This window comes from Calypte anna, chromosome 5A, assembly GCF_003957555.1.
Source record: "Calypte anna isolate BGI_N300 chromosome 5A, bCalAnn1_v1.p, whole genome shotgun sequence".
Classification (NCBI taxonomy): domain Eukaryota; kingdom Metazoa; phylum Chordata; class Aves; order Apodiformes; family Trochilidae; genus Calypte; species Calypte anna.
Window position 1 is genome coordinate 26,809,781 of NC_044251.1, and position 14,931 is coordinate 26,824,711.

General features: G+C 35.1%; 1 protein-coding gene across 2 annotated transcripts in view; it reads right to left on the minus strand.

The window, feature by feature from the left end:
* Nucleotides 1–14,931, minus strand: part of RPS6KA5 (ribosomal protein S6 kinase A5) — an 87,669-nt gene that overhangs the window by 63,625 nt on the left and 9,113 nt on the right. For both annotated transcript variants that reach the window (XR_003987629.1, XM_030451561.1), the window contains exons 2-3: nt 11,975–12,049; nt 776–994 (exon numbers count right to left, since the gene is read on the minus strand). Coding sequence is in view for 1 of the 2 variants with exons in the window: in XM_030451561.1 (XP_030307421.1) it covers nt 776–994; nt 11,975–12,049 (294 nt within the window). In the remaining variant the exon portion in view is untranslated. The remainder of the gene's footprint in view (nt 1–775; nt 995–11,974; nt 12,050–14,931) is intronic.

The following is a 14,931-nucleotide window of genomic DNA, read 5'->3' on the forward strand; positions in this document are numbered from 1 at the left end:
TTGTGCAGTAAAAAAGAGCTGCCTGATAGGATCTTTCTGATCACAGCATTTCGGTGCTAAAACAGCATACTAACTAGTCAGCATACTGACAGCTCTGTCCTCTGATCCATGCAACTTAAATACTGAGTCCATTAAGGATAATATACACTATGTTCTTAGCGTAAAACATGCAGTATGTTTGAAATAGAAGATTTCTGCTGCATAAATATTTCCTTGTTGTTTTTTTTTTCCTACCAACTAATCCCAAAAGCACAGTCACGTTTGGTCATCCCACATCACCAATAAGCTCTATGCTGCATATGCAGTGGCAGAGTACATAGAAAATACATTGAATCCCTTTAACGCGCTAATCGATACACATTAAAAACTTTTTCATTCATGTTAGCAGTTTATTGGAAAATGTGTAGAAAATTATGTAATAATGGTTTAAAAAGAACAAATCAAAATTTCATCTTCCAGGTAAATCCAAGAAAATATTTCTCTGGTTTAGATACTTACAGTCACATACATTTTTTGCTGCATGAAGTGACTGATAATACTTTACTTCCACCTCCCCTCCCTAAGTCAGAGTAGAACACTTAAGTTCTAACAGGAAAACCACACAGGCTGTTGATGATGAACAGTATTTTACTTCCTATGGTCTCATGCAATCTCCAAACACATAGTACTTAGGACCACAAGAAAAAATACTACCAAAAATTAAGGAGATAATACGGCAGGTTTTGTTTTGCTTTATTTTCATTGACATGAGACTCAACTCCTGAAAACTACTCACCTAAGATGAGATGAAGCTTTGTCTCTGTTTGGAAGGCATAATGTAATGTGACCAAAAATGGTGATTGCCTAATGTGCTCCAGCACTTGTCGTTCTGTCCTTGTGTGCTCTGTTGTTTTGGCTTTTTGAACTATTGTTGCTTTCTTCAGTACTTTCATGGCATACAGCTTTCCAGCATCGTGGCCACTTACTTTCCTTACTAGGAACACTTTTCCATAGGCTTGAAAAAGTAAGGAGGAAAAACAAACAAACAAACAAAAAAATGGTCACCTACTCATACTACACATTGGCAGATATATTAAATTATTCATTGTTATGGCAAACAGTAACCACTCAGGCTCGTGTCTTCCAAAATATTTTCTTCCATTGTTTCCAACTTACCTTTTCTGAGCAAAATTTCAACCAAACGAGCTTACTAACTGAACACATCAAAGGTGGGAAAAACAGTCAGTTTCAGAATTTAAAAACTACTTTAAAAGCTAATGATTTATTCCTTCATAACCTAAAACTCCACACCTGGAATCTAGCAATAGTTTGGAACAAGAGATATGCTATTTTTTTTGTCCTCAAAAATCCCTGCCAAATTCATATGTTTTCATTACTGGCTTTATACCACTGAAGTTCCAAAATCGCATAGAAAAGCCAATTAATTCTTTCCATCAATATTTTGTACAGAGGAATTTTGAGGGTCTCATAATGGACTTAAATTACAATAAACTAGAGGAATTACCTCAAAGTTTTCTGAGCAGAAATAGTAAAAGAAATAGTCAGCAGGACTAAAAGGTAGACTTTTCAGAAATTTAAATTATTGAATCTAGGTGTTCTGTGTACATATTTTGTTAAAAATACGCCTCCTACTGGAGAAGTAAGTGGCAAATACGGACATACTTTATTTTTAAATCAAAAGGGCTCCTGAGAACTGTACACAAATAAATGATACCTACACTATACAGTCTTGTAGGGACAGTAAAGGTTAGAATTAGTAGATACAGAAACAGTTTCCATGTGAAAGAATGCTACTTTTGTAAACTGTAAGAATTTTTTCTATTAATAAAATGCTCAAAGGAGTGAGGAGGAAGGAACAATGACATGGTTGACTTATTTAGATTTAAAAGGTGAAGTTCCCTTACAAAAGTGTCTTAAAAGGTCATAGGTGCAAAGAGGGGGGTCCATCTTACAAATGAAAAAGCTGTATTAGCTAACAAAGCCCAAAAATAAATATTCAACTTTTTCAGTGAAAGAAAGTTATCACAAAAATTTATCCTGCCTGATTCAGTCATACATGAAACTGATTTTCACAGTTTAATAAATTATCTATTACAACAGAAATTGAAGCTGACTGCTAAAAATTGTGCCTTAGTACCAGAATATTAATCAGTTAAAAAATAAAATGGCAGATAAAATTCAAAATAGGTACATAAGTAATCCCTGCGAAGTATGATAAAATTAATTGTGCACCATGATATGTCTGAGGGGGAAAAAGAACCATACAAACCTGGAGTTACCACAGACAACCCTGTGAGATAACAAGGGATAATACAAAAAGCAAAGAAAATGTTAGAACTTCAGGTTGAGTACTGAAGGGGAAAAATGACACAAATGTACCATATCCCCAAACCCTTGACACAAAACCAGAAAACCCTTATGCTGTGGTAGGAACTCTCTGCACTCACATCTTCAGTGATGCACACTGGTTTTGTCTCTTGTGTCCCAGATCCCCTCTCTCCCATCAGAAAAAAAAAAAATAAGTAGTGCACAATACTAAAAAAATACGTAAAAGCATAAAGGAATTCTTTAACTATGAAGGAAACTAAACAGACAGTTTTTTTTTATTTAGCCTAAAAAAAGTATAGTACTTATGTAGAAGTTAAAGAATAAAAAATTTAAAATTGCCTGAAGAACATTTTTTTCTTGTTTCTAGAAATAGAATAACTAAGGTAACAAATGAAACTATCAGGCATCAAGATTAAGAAGACCCAGAACAAACAAACATGCAGTTAAGCTATGGAACTCTGGTTATATTATGCTGCATATGTATGCTGCAAATACAGTTGGTCTTTAAAAATACTATAGCATACACTGGTCCCAGTAATTAATTACATGTAAAGCCACATTATTCCGTTTGGGTTTTTTTCCAGACAGGTAATAGAGAGTTTCAAACTACCAAGACCTTTTTTTGTTCCCCCCTACAGAGTTCTACTTCATTCAGTATAAAAAAGTGGTAATGCTCACAGAATGAACCATTCTTTTTAAGAAGCTCTTTTTATGACTCATAAGACCCTAAGGAATCCTGCTTGCCTTTTCTACAAAACTCTTCATTCTCTCTAAGAGCTTTCTTTTAAGTTTTCACAACATATCTGTCAAGAATGGTAGAGTCAGAATAGGTTGGTGTAAACATACCTGTTTTGGGAGACAAATGTGAAATACCCAGCACCATCTTTTTGAAGATACTCAGTATTATATCACATTCCCCAACTTTAATTTTAGTTTTGAGATCTCAAGTATATTTAAGTCGGACTTAATCAAATCACCAGTTGGTCAACAAGAAATGAGAAAAGCATGGATGTAAAAAGATTTTTAGTAAAACAGACATAATAGGGTCATAAATCATGTCATGATGTATAGATAAAAATGCTTTGAATTAATAGTGACCACAGTAATACCATTACACATGCAGTTTATTCACCTATTTTTCCGACATTGGATGTTAAATGATTTTTAGCATTTGAAAACCAAACTGCTATTACTGAGAGCAGAGGTTTAAAACAACTGCTTCCAAAAGTAGTATTTCTATCTTTTTAAATAGTTACTTCTCAAAAAATTTAGGTAACACTTCTTCATTCTGATCACATCCAACAAAAACAGTGCAGAGAATGGCCTTAGTTTGCTTTTCTCAACTGCTTTAAGGAGCAGCTCTAGTTTCCACCAATTTTTAACCAAAGCTTGACACTGAACTTCCTTGTGCCTGTCTAAAACGCCCAGTTTAGAATATGAAGAACAGAAGGTTTCTTAGGTTTCTGGGAGACATTAATTTAACCAGAAATGTTGGAGAACACTATGTTAAGCTAAGCTAAACAAAAGCCTCTAGATTTTAACACTTAGGTACCTGTATCTTTGATCACTATTTCTAAAAACAGGCAACAATGCACCTTAAGTGGCAGAATGCAAGTGGTATACCATGCAATATGTAAAGCTGTCAAAAGAAAATTATCTAGTAAGTGTAATAGCTGTGAGGAAAACTCTAGAAACTATATCATAAAAGAATTTTCAGCATAGAGTTTTGCCATGGTACAAATTGTTTCTTTAGAAATCTGAAAAGGACTGACAGAATGATGAGGATTCTCGGCAGTTTTTGATGAGAATAAATCTTAAGTAGCACTATTTTAATCAAATGACTCATGATACATCCAACACTAGAATCTGATATCGCCACGAGAAATCTACTTAAAAAGACAGCACTGCAAAACTGATTTGAGTGGCAGCAAAGAGAAGGCACATAACCTAAATGCAAGAATGCCCTTATCTGATAATCTTGTTTGAGAAATGCTTTTTAATTTCTCAGAGAGCCACATTTTAATGTTCATTCTCATAAAATCTGATGCACGTTTCAACTACTTCCAAGGCAGAAATATGTAGCCAGTGATATATGCCATATAAAGAAATACATATACAGAGCTCCCAAACATCCTCCCCCCAAATTATTGAGAAACATTTTATATTATGGAAGAACTAATAGTATATAATACATACTCTCTACATATACACATAAACATACACAAAAAACCCTGTTAGTCTAACCATGGAGTTTATTAAGAGGAATAAAATAAAAATCTAAAGGTAAAGAAAAAAGCAGTCTCAGACTGGTATGGGTATCAGGCCTGTAAAATGAGTAAGAGATTTCATACCATCAATTTACACCAAATTTTCACTTAATTTGTGAGGCAGAAAAATACATTTGGTGCTTTTAAAGTTCCTTTCATTACTACTTTTTCATCAATACACATTCATACTAATACAGGACTATTATAAGTAACAACTCAGCAAGTCATTCAAATATTCTAAGGTACACACTTGATGTAAGACAACAAATCAACAATATAAAGTATTCTTTGCTTCTTTATTCTTTCTGTATAAATGTAAGTACATTAAGCTATTGCATCATGCCAGCTAATTCTCACAATGAAAAGGCAAGCAATTACTTATTTATAAGTAAATAAAAAAGTAAATATGTATAAGTTTATAGCACATGGGATGGTTTATGCAAATTTCTGAATTTATCAAAACTTGACATAGGTACACAGAATTTTAAAGCAACACCTTAAGAGATCAACTAAAAGCATTCTAAAGAAGTGTTCGCAACTTTTATTGCCCAGCACCAAATGTCGAAGATGAAACATTCTCTGTTATCTTTCCTTATATATTAGGTTGACAAGAATCTTGAATGGACTTTTAACATTCTTATCTCTGCAAGAATAAGTTCCCTGTCCCATTAAACAGATGAATGAGAAAGGCAGAATGTGACAAGATAGAGAAAGCTGCATTTTAAGATTTGTTTTCTACCAGTATTTTTGCTTTTTTTACCTTTAGCTTTTAAAAAAAAAACCAAATATTATTACAATAAATAGGTATGGCAGGCAATGTATGTCCTTTTCAAGGGAAGCATGGTTTTTAGATGGCTCTCATATGTAAGAATCTGCCATTGGATAAGGATGCCATTAGATTTTAAACATTACAAAAAATTTATGTAAATTATTTTTTTCAAAAATAGCTTTGAAGGCACTGCATACTGCTGTTCAGAAAAATTAACAAACAGCTTCCTGGCTCATCATCTTTTTCTTTCCCTCGTAAAAGTTGGATTGCATGTCCTATTTTCTCCAGTTATACTGAACCAGTAAGAATCTTTGCTACTGATCTCCAATTTAAAATACAAACTCTTGCAGAACTATCTGATGGATGAACAGAAGAAATCTGTCCAGGTTCCTAGACTGAACAGTGTCCCCTTTTTTCAGCCTGCTCTTCATACCAGTTTCTAAACTGTCTCTAAGTAGCCATCCCACCTTCCATTCACTGTTCATCCTAGCTGTCCTCAGCAGACACAGAAGTAAAATATTAATTGGAGTTCTGACTCATTTTTAGACATTCCCTAATTCTGGCTCACTCACCTGATCACAATAACACCACTTCTGTTTCTCCTTTTATGAGAGAATAATATAAATATTTTCTTTGATGTTCTTTGAAAGATCTTAATTGTACAGTCTTAACTTTGTCAGAGTACTTCCTGACCTCTCAGCTGGAACTTCATTATACCTTCTTGTCTAACAAGATTTTTGAGCTGACTATTTAAATCTAACATTCTTTCTACCGAATTTCTTCCCTTCGTATGAATTTATCCTTTCAGATCCTAACCTCCACATATAAGGAAAAAATTCTTTCTATAAAAAGATTTCATTCTAAAAGATCATTTATAAAATAGTCTCTTTTATACATGGAAGTTATATTTTTGTTTCTAATTATTTTCTGTCTTCATTATTGGACTGTAGCAGTAGACTAGATTACCAGGGCACATGTTTGGGGAACCTTTTGCATTGCATCTTGTAAGCACAATTGAAAGACTGAAAGAAAGTGGCATTTATTACAACAAAAAGGAGCACCAGGTGAGTAGAAAAAAATAAATAAACTATGTGTAGAAAGCCATGTCCCAGAATGCATTCTACATTAAACTTTTCATTTTAAAAAAACATTCACAAAGAATGAACCAAATAAACCAAGTGAGCAAGCATAAGGCAAAACAGCTGCCTTCTCTTGTTCATTTCATGGCTTTGAGAAGCAATTAGATCACTTTGCAGTAAAGTAACCTTGTTCTATAGAGCAGACAAAAGTTTTTTATTGCAGAGGGGAAAAAAAAACTTCAAGTAGATAGGAAAAAAAACAGCTGGAAACATTAATTCAATGGACAGGAAATCTGAAAATTCCAAACTGGGAAGACTATACAATAACTGCTGAAGACGACTTCAACGAAAACAAAAAAGAAACCGGGATTTCAGAAAGTGTATACTCAACACTAAGGCAGGCAAATCAGAGAATTCAGGTAAGCAATAATTTGCTCCCAGAGCAACAAGTACATTCAAGTACATTATTATTAACTTCATTAGCAAGTGGCACATTTTCTTTTTTTTTTTTTTTTCTTTTTTTTTTTTTTTACTGATACAGTGTGCTACTGATTCCTTCAAAGGGTAATTTTATTCTATTATATTCTACTAGTAGTTCCTTAATGCAACATAAAAGGATCCAACTCGGATCAAAAGGCTACTAACTCAGTTTTTTTGCTCCCATGTTTTTTACCTGCAAGATTTGGGTCAAAACAGGAATGGGTATACTATGGTATGCTTTCAACACCAAAAGCCATGCTACCAATTGAGAGAGAGCATACAAGTACAAACCAGAAAAAAAAGTAAATTAAAGTAGTAAGTAGCATGCAATTATACCAAGCCATACATGAAGAAAATGTTGTAAAAAAGTAAAAACTTTCACAGGAAAAAGATCTGTACACAAGGATACTATTTTTAGTATTCTTACTATTTTTGTCTTTTTGAAAAGACGAATTTACAAATTAGGATTTCTGTAAACCTTCAGTGCTGCTACATGAAGACACCCACCACCACGTCTATACAAAACTACTGAAATTAGGTATACTTAAGCAAGGCATCATTTAATTTAACATATTTTAAGTTCCTTCTTTAGTTATCCAGCTCCTTCATAGCAAGCTACATTTAAAATAAATTAACTACAATAGCATCTATAGTCATCACTATGAGGCTTTATTATATTCTTCCTTCTAGTACTGTGATCACTTAAGTAGGAGTTTTGAAAACACTTTGCATGCTGCATAACTCCACAATGAACACTTTTAAACAGCAGCTTTTATTTAGCATTAGCTTCAGTAATATTTTAAAAAGCTCAAACCGGGACGAGGCTTTCACTGCCAGAGTAAAGATAGCTCTTGCCTAAAAATACACAGCAACATAGACAGAAGCCATCAGAATGCCCTCTTCCTCATTTTCTTTATATTGCTTCCCAAAAAAAACCCAATAGCATCCCCATCTGTCCTCTGTCAATCAATTTGTCCAAAATGACCTCAACACCTAGCCCTATATTCATCTTCCCAAAATTCACTAGTGTAAAAGAATACAAACCAAAAAAAAAAAAAAAACCCAAAAAAAAAACAAAAAACAAAAAACAAAAAAAACAACCAAACAAAAAACCTGAACCCACAGTTCTTAATCATCCTGCCCACACTATGGGGCAAGTCACTAGTGGAGATACCTGGTCTGTTTAGAGAAGTCTCTAAGTTCCAGGAATCACCCTGGCCTTCCCCAAAGGGTCTGACTAAAATGAAGGGAAAAACAAGAAAAAAAAAAAAGAAAAAGAAAAAAGAAAAAAATTAAACACAACACACACTTGAAAACTTATTTTTCTTTCTGAAAGGTAAGAGAGGCAGCTAATAAGCACCTGCAACTCAGCCTAGCCAACAGGCAGTTACTACTTAGAGGGATGGCAATTTAGTTTTACTGCATTTAGACTGCCAGCTAGACAGATAAAAAATATATGTACATTGAGGAAAATATCCTTCTTATTCTAATAGAATAAAACCTACAAAACAAGATAATTCAAAACTCTTACTTATCATTACAGAAGGCATGGAAGTATCTTCTGAACCTTCTCCTCATCATTTGAAATGCATCCCAGTGGTTTTGTAGAAGAAAAGTACAGGTTTCTAAATGATACCTCACTCTTGGACAGTACCATTTTAAGACAAGTCGCAGTAAGCACCTGCTATTCCAGGATCTCTGGCCTTACCTTATTGTGATTATAGACAGTTTTCTTTATAACTTTTCTCATACCCCCCAGTAAATACACATTGTAGTATAAAGAACTGTGAAGTCAGTCCATCATATGCACTTGTTCAACCTAAATTTAAGTATAAGAACAGTAAGTTGCAGGGACCCCACAACTTGTGACACAACAAAATATTTTATAGAAAAGTTTGTATCAAACAGGGTCATGAGCATCTCATGAAGGTCTGGAAAATACTCTCTGCTATGGAAGTTGTACATAAAAATGCAAGGTCCCTTGCAACAGGAAAAAAAGTGGTCAGCAAAGATAGCTACATAACTGAATGCATAGCCCTAGAGTTCACATGCAGCAGATACTGCAAGGTTTATAGCATTTAAGTTGGTTTCCATACTGTCCAAGGTTTAACCACTGGCCCCGGCGGTTTAAACCGAAACAGACGCTCTCTATTAATAACTCTCTCTCCTCCTTGATGAAGAAGGGAGAGAGAACAAGGGGAGAGAGACTCTCAGTTGGAGATTAAACTACAAGACTTTAATGAAACAGCAATGATTGAAATAAATTAGTGAGCCACATACAGAAATACAGGAAAAAAAATGAGAACCACCTCTCCCCCTTCTCCCCAACAACTCTCACGTCCAACTGAGGCTGCAGGGTAGCTCTGGGAAAGTCCAGGCTGGACTCCTGGAGTTGGTAGCAGTTCAGGAGCTGGAGGCAGGAAAAGAAGCAAGGACAAGAGGCAAGAAGGGAAGCAGCTGGTGAAAGCAGGAAGAGGCGCCGGAAGAAGAGAGCGAATTTGGAAAATCCCTTCAAATTTAATACTGAGTGTGACGTCTATGGGATGGAAATACTCCGTTTGGTCAGTTTCTAACATCTATTCTTGTCTGTTCCTCCCCAAAGGAGGACTCCTGGATGGTAAATTGCTTTCCTCAGAGCTGAGCAGTGTCCCGTGGCTCTGCATACCAAGTCCCCTGGCAGTACCTATAACATTCAAGCGTTATCAGCCCCAAAAGCAGACATTGTCTGAGGACCCACTGCCAATCTTCAGCAACTTACTTAAAGCAGGCTCAGCTGAAAGCAAAAGCACAAGACAGAGAATCACTTCATCCCTGGCCCAAACCAGGACACATACTTAAGATGGAGTGCTTGCATAATAATTCTTGTTAATTTACACCATAGTTCTAGAACTCCCTTAAAAACTAAGTTTTTACAAAAGTTTGTATGTTATTAAATTAAAAGGACCAGAGTTCAGTAGTTCACTGTGGTTTCCGTTAACTGTAGGCTTAATTATCTCAAAAATTTATTTTGCAGCAGAACATTTGGGGATCAACTTAGCCAAATGGCCAGTTATCTTTCTCTTGAATTTCTGTTCTGCTCTGTCCAGTCAATGAAAAACATACTCTGTACTAATTAGAAACACAGGAAACTGAAGATTGCATTTAGAGGCTGCATCAAAAAATATGCTAAATGACAGTTACAGAAGAGGAAGCTTTTCACACAGGTATATCCTATTGTCTTTAGAAACCTCTTACAAAAAACCAGAGGGGATTTTTGCTTTCTGGCAAACCCCAGAATGCTTTTCAAGCTAGAAAATAAGTCTCTCCTAAGGGTTTAGATTTCCAAAGCAATAATCTCAGACTACTAAAAATTACAGATTTAAAAAAGTGTAACTATTATTTCCTGGCAAAATAAAAAAATAAAACCTACTCAAGCCTATCCTTGGATTCTGAGGTTTGCAGGAATCTTTTAGACAGTTCATGAAAGTTTCTACTAACACTGATGTTTCTGTAGCAATGTGACTGCCAGGGCAGGATGAAAACAGGCATGATTCCTTAGGTTTTTTTTTCCTTGACCATTAACACAATCCCATTGTCAAGTAGCCTTTTTCTAAAATGAGTCACTGAAAAATTATGCTGTTAACCAGAGAAAACAGCTTTGCACTATGAGTCTCAGTATTATCTGCTATGTTTAAGAATGTCCCAGGGCCAAAATAAAATTTGGCTAATCTGTTCATGAAAGGGAACATGGAAAGTTGCATCAACAGACAACAGTTTAACAGCAGCAAAAGGGGTATTCCAGAGGTACTGCTGAAGAGGGTAGAAGGTCAGGCTACTACCAGTCTGAACTTGAAGACTAACACTTACGAAACCAACCAAACTTAATTTGTATTCCAAATACAACCACTTTCAATATTAAGGTTGATCTCAGACTATGGCAGTGGTGGAAAAAAAAAATCAGGTATAGAGTATAGAGCTGGTTTTCATTTGCACATACACACATAATTAAAATTAAAGCCAATGTTTCCATCAGCAATTGAGAAAGACATCCTCACAAATGCATAATAGTAAGTAACTTCATTTTTGTCAACCCCACTAAGACTCACTACATCTGCCTATGAATATTAAACATTCCTTGCCTCTTCCACCACCAACTGAAATTCAACTGCAAGGGTTTGAGTTCTAAACTCTCTTAAATTCAAACATGAAAAAAAATTACTTCAGAAACAGGAAAAGACTCTCAGGTGATTGTGATGTAGCAAGCTTGTGCAACTATAGCCTCACTGCTGAATGTTCATGGCTGGTAAACAGCCGCAACTTAATAGCATAACTAATGTGTAACTTCTAAAGATCTTAATGACAGTTTACCTTCCTGATTATTACAAATCTACTCAATACTGCATCTGATGTTAATTCTGAAACCAAAAATGCACAAAAAAACGTAAGGAACATTTTTGGGTCTGTGTACCAGGGCCTCTGCATGTGTTCTTTTAACAAAGGGGAAACAAAGCGTTTCTGTTGGTTGCAGTCACCAACCCTACAACATCTTACAAATCTTCAACATTGTGATGAAACCTGTAATATAACAGTTTCACATTTTCCATTTTAAGAATTAACTAAGATTTAAAAAGGACAGAATAAGACCTAGTAGAGCCAATGACAACTCTAAACGTAAGTTAAATAGCAGAGCATCCTATTCATTAATGTAGTCATAGTTACTGCTTTTCATCAGAAATTCTTTTAAAAGCCAGTCTGGAAAACTTAATGAAAAGTATCAAGATCATGCCTTACTTAAATGATTTTCCACAAACTGTATAAAATTGTTCACAAATCAAGGCATTTTTTCATTGTTTTTTTTTTAAAGTGCATCTTCAGAAGTTCTGTAAGCTATAACAGGGGATGGGCAAACTTCCCAATACTTGACCCAAAAAAAAAAAATTACACTGTGCAATACGCAGATGATTACATCTTCCTAAAGAATGTCCCAGTTACCAAGACCTCAGCTAGATACCAAACCATGCTTAAGAGCAATGCTTTCAACATTCATCTTAAGAAAAAATAGTGCATCTTACCCCCTGTTCCAAGGACTTTCAGGAGTTCGAAGTTTTCAATTACCAACTTTCTCTGCCATGGACCTGTCAAATTTGCCTGAGGGAAAAAAACACAAGTCAGATACATAGTACCTGAAACATTCTTACATGTTACTACGGATTCAGTAAAAACAAGTTAGCAGGTGAATGAAATAAGCATCCCTAAAAAGGTATTCCAGTTGCATACTGTATTCTTTCAACAGGAAAAATCAAGGGAGAGCAATTTTCTCGCTGCCATCTAAGATCCTGGAGGTATGAAAAAACTGAAACTCAATCTAGCTTGTATACACCTTCTGTCATCATATCACTGGGCAACCTATAAAAAGAAGGCCTAGTTCCACCTTGTCTGCAAATCTCTAATCCCAGTTATGGACAGCAATCAGGTCATCCCTAGCACTCCAGACACTCTCGTGTTCTTGGATTATATGGTGCTTGGGGTGATGGTATGCAGAATCTTAAAGCAGGAAAAAAACCTTGAGTCTACATAGCCAACAAGCTGGAAAAATCTAAAACTGCTACAAAAGCAAATTCATTTGTTTTAGGAGTTTGGGAGGAGGGGGTTCTAGTTTTATACAAATTGTACCACTTCAAAGGGTGTTTGGGTTTTTTTCTTTCAAACAGACATTTTTAAAGCAGAGGAAGTACAGAGCCCTATTTTAAAAAAAGAATTGTGGTGGGTTGCTTTGTTATTGGTTTGTTTGAGCTTTTTTCCCTTTATAAGTTGCTAAAAGAAACCCTTAAGCAGTTCCCATTTTTCCATCCTTCCTATCATAATATTATCCCATTCATTTGCACGACTATGACTGCAGGCCATTTGGCAAAGCTGCTCACTGTAATGATCGCGGTTAAAAGGGGTAAGGCAAAAAAGCAACTAAGTTTCATTGTTCTTAACCAAGTTCCAGTTCCCTGAGCTGCTTTAATGAGGCAGCTGCATTAAACACTTTTACTAGCACAAACTAAAGATGCAGCATCAAGCAGCAGAAGCTGCATAAAGTGGCGCCGGCTGTTAAAAGAATGCCTCTTAAAGAGAAATTTCAAGCCAAACTGTACATTTAAAAGCTAGTAAAAAAAAATTAAATTAAAAGCTTAGGAAACGTGTAAAAAGCTTTCAATAGCAGCACCTTTGATTTCATGTCCCAAAATTTCATAATCCAAACAGGGAAAACTCTTTGATAGGAAATGCTGGAATTTATTCACTCTGTTCAAGAGAAATCCCTCATCTGGTTTGGTATTTCTAAGGAACTTTACCTAGACAGTGCACTTTCTGAATGACTATGAGAATGTATATTTAATCTCCATTCACAGAACTATAGTAACAAACAGAAAATTTAAATCTTCAGAAAGGCATTTCTCTGCAAAGGAGGAAACAAATATGTAAAAAATCCCAAACACTAAATAAAATGAAAGAGCAAATTAAAAAATTATTTATTACAACAATGCTAGGAATCTGTAGAGATTACATAAAAACGCCTCTGGTTGGAACAGGATAACACTATCATTCTGATGTTAAGGTTACCTGATAAAATTAATCTCAAGTATTGCTTCAATTCTTATCATTCATCTTTATAATGCACTGATCAAACTTGGAGTGAATACAGAGAGACTACTTGAAACTACTGGTAGATTAGTAAATCTAAGAAGAGCTTTGGGGATTTTTTTCTTATGCAAACACAAGTCCACAACAATGATTTTTGCAAATCTGAGTGAATCTACAAGCTTTCCTAATAATACATATTAAAAAACCTAAAACACAGCACAGTTAAACTGTAATCAGAAAAATATTACTCTTGTCATCAGTTTCCATTTTCCAACAGGATTAGCAATATGCCTCACATGAGCTGAGGCCAAAGCTTGCTGTGTTATTTTCACTGCAAACAGAACAAATACTATTGCTGGTGAGACCATCACAGTCCTTTGCTGAAGTCAGCTGTAAGGAAGGTGCAGTCATGTGCCAAGGAAAGGCGTAATAGCAGCTAAGGCAGATCTAGACTGAGTTAATGTCTATGTAATAACAGTACGTCATGTCACAAGTCAGAAAGCAGTCCTGAAGAAACTTAATATTACATATTACTCTTCTTAACAAGCACTGAGAATGGTTTCTCAACATAAACAACTTCAAAACAATGTCTTTTAAGCTAGGAAGAGCAGGAGTCAGGAAACTATCCTAAAGAGACGAGGCCCATAGGGTCCAGTTTAATGAGTCCATGGACGTCACTGAAGAGTTCCAGGACACTGAACTTCTCTGGATACTACCTAAGTACGTGCTGAACTCACAGTGGTAAGAAATTTTTCAATGAGAAATCCACTGCTTTGGATCTTCCATTAAAGGAGAACTCTGCAAAAGTTTACCAAAGCTTCACATCCTTTGAAAGCTGTCAGCAGCAAGCTTTTCAATTAAACATTCTTCTAAGAAAGCAAAACAGTTGTTTCACTGCTGTCATATTCTTGGAATACGAATGAAAACTCAGCAATGCTGCCTCTCCAATTAACACGCTGAAGATTTCTAGTACTGGCTACAGTCCCTAAAGAGACAAAGTCCAAAACTCAATGCATTAATCTAAGCTGTACCGTTAACTCTATTTAAACTCGTATCCCACATTCAGTAACATTAGTAAACCTTTCCCCTTTTCATGAGGTTACATAGTAAAAAAGCTGAGAGATACCTACTTTGAATTATTATGTACTTGTTCAATGTGAGCCATGATTTTGCACTATCATCTTAATCCCATTTTTATTTCCTTTAGGATGTTTTAATTGCCTTATCCTTAAGAATAAATAAATTTACTGAAGGTTAATCTTAATATTATTTTCATAGTAAAAGAGAAAAAATACATCACAAATAAGCATATGATCACTATAAAGTAAGTCCCACCTAATTTTTTCACATTATACTGAAAAAAAAAAAAAGTAATCCACAAGATCAGATAGCTAAAAGGTGC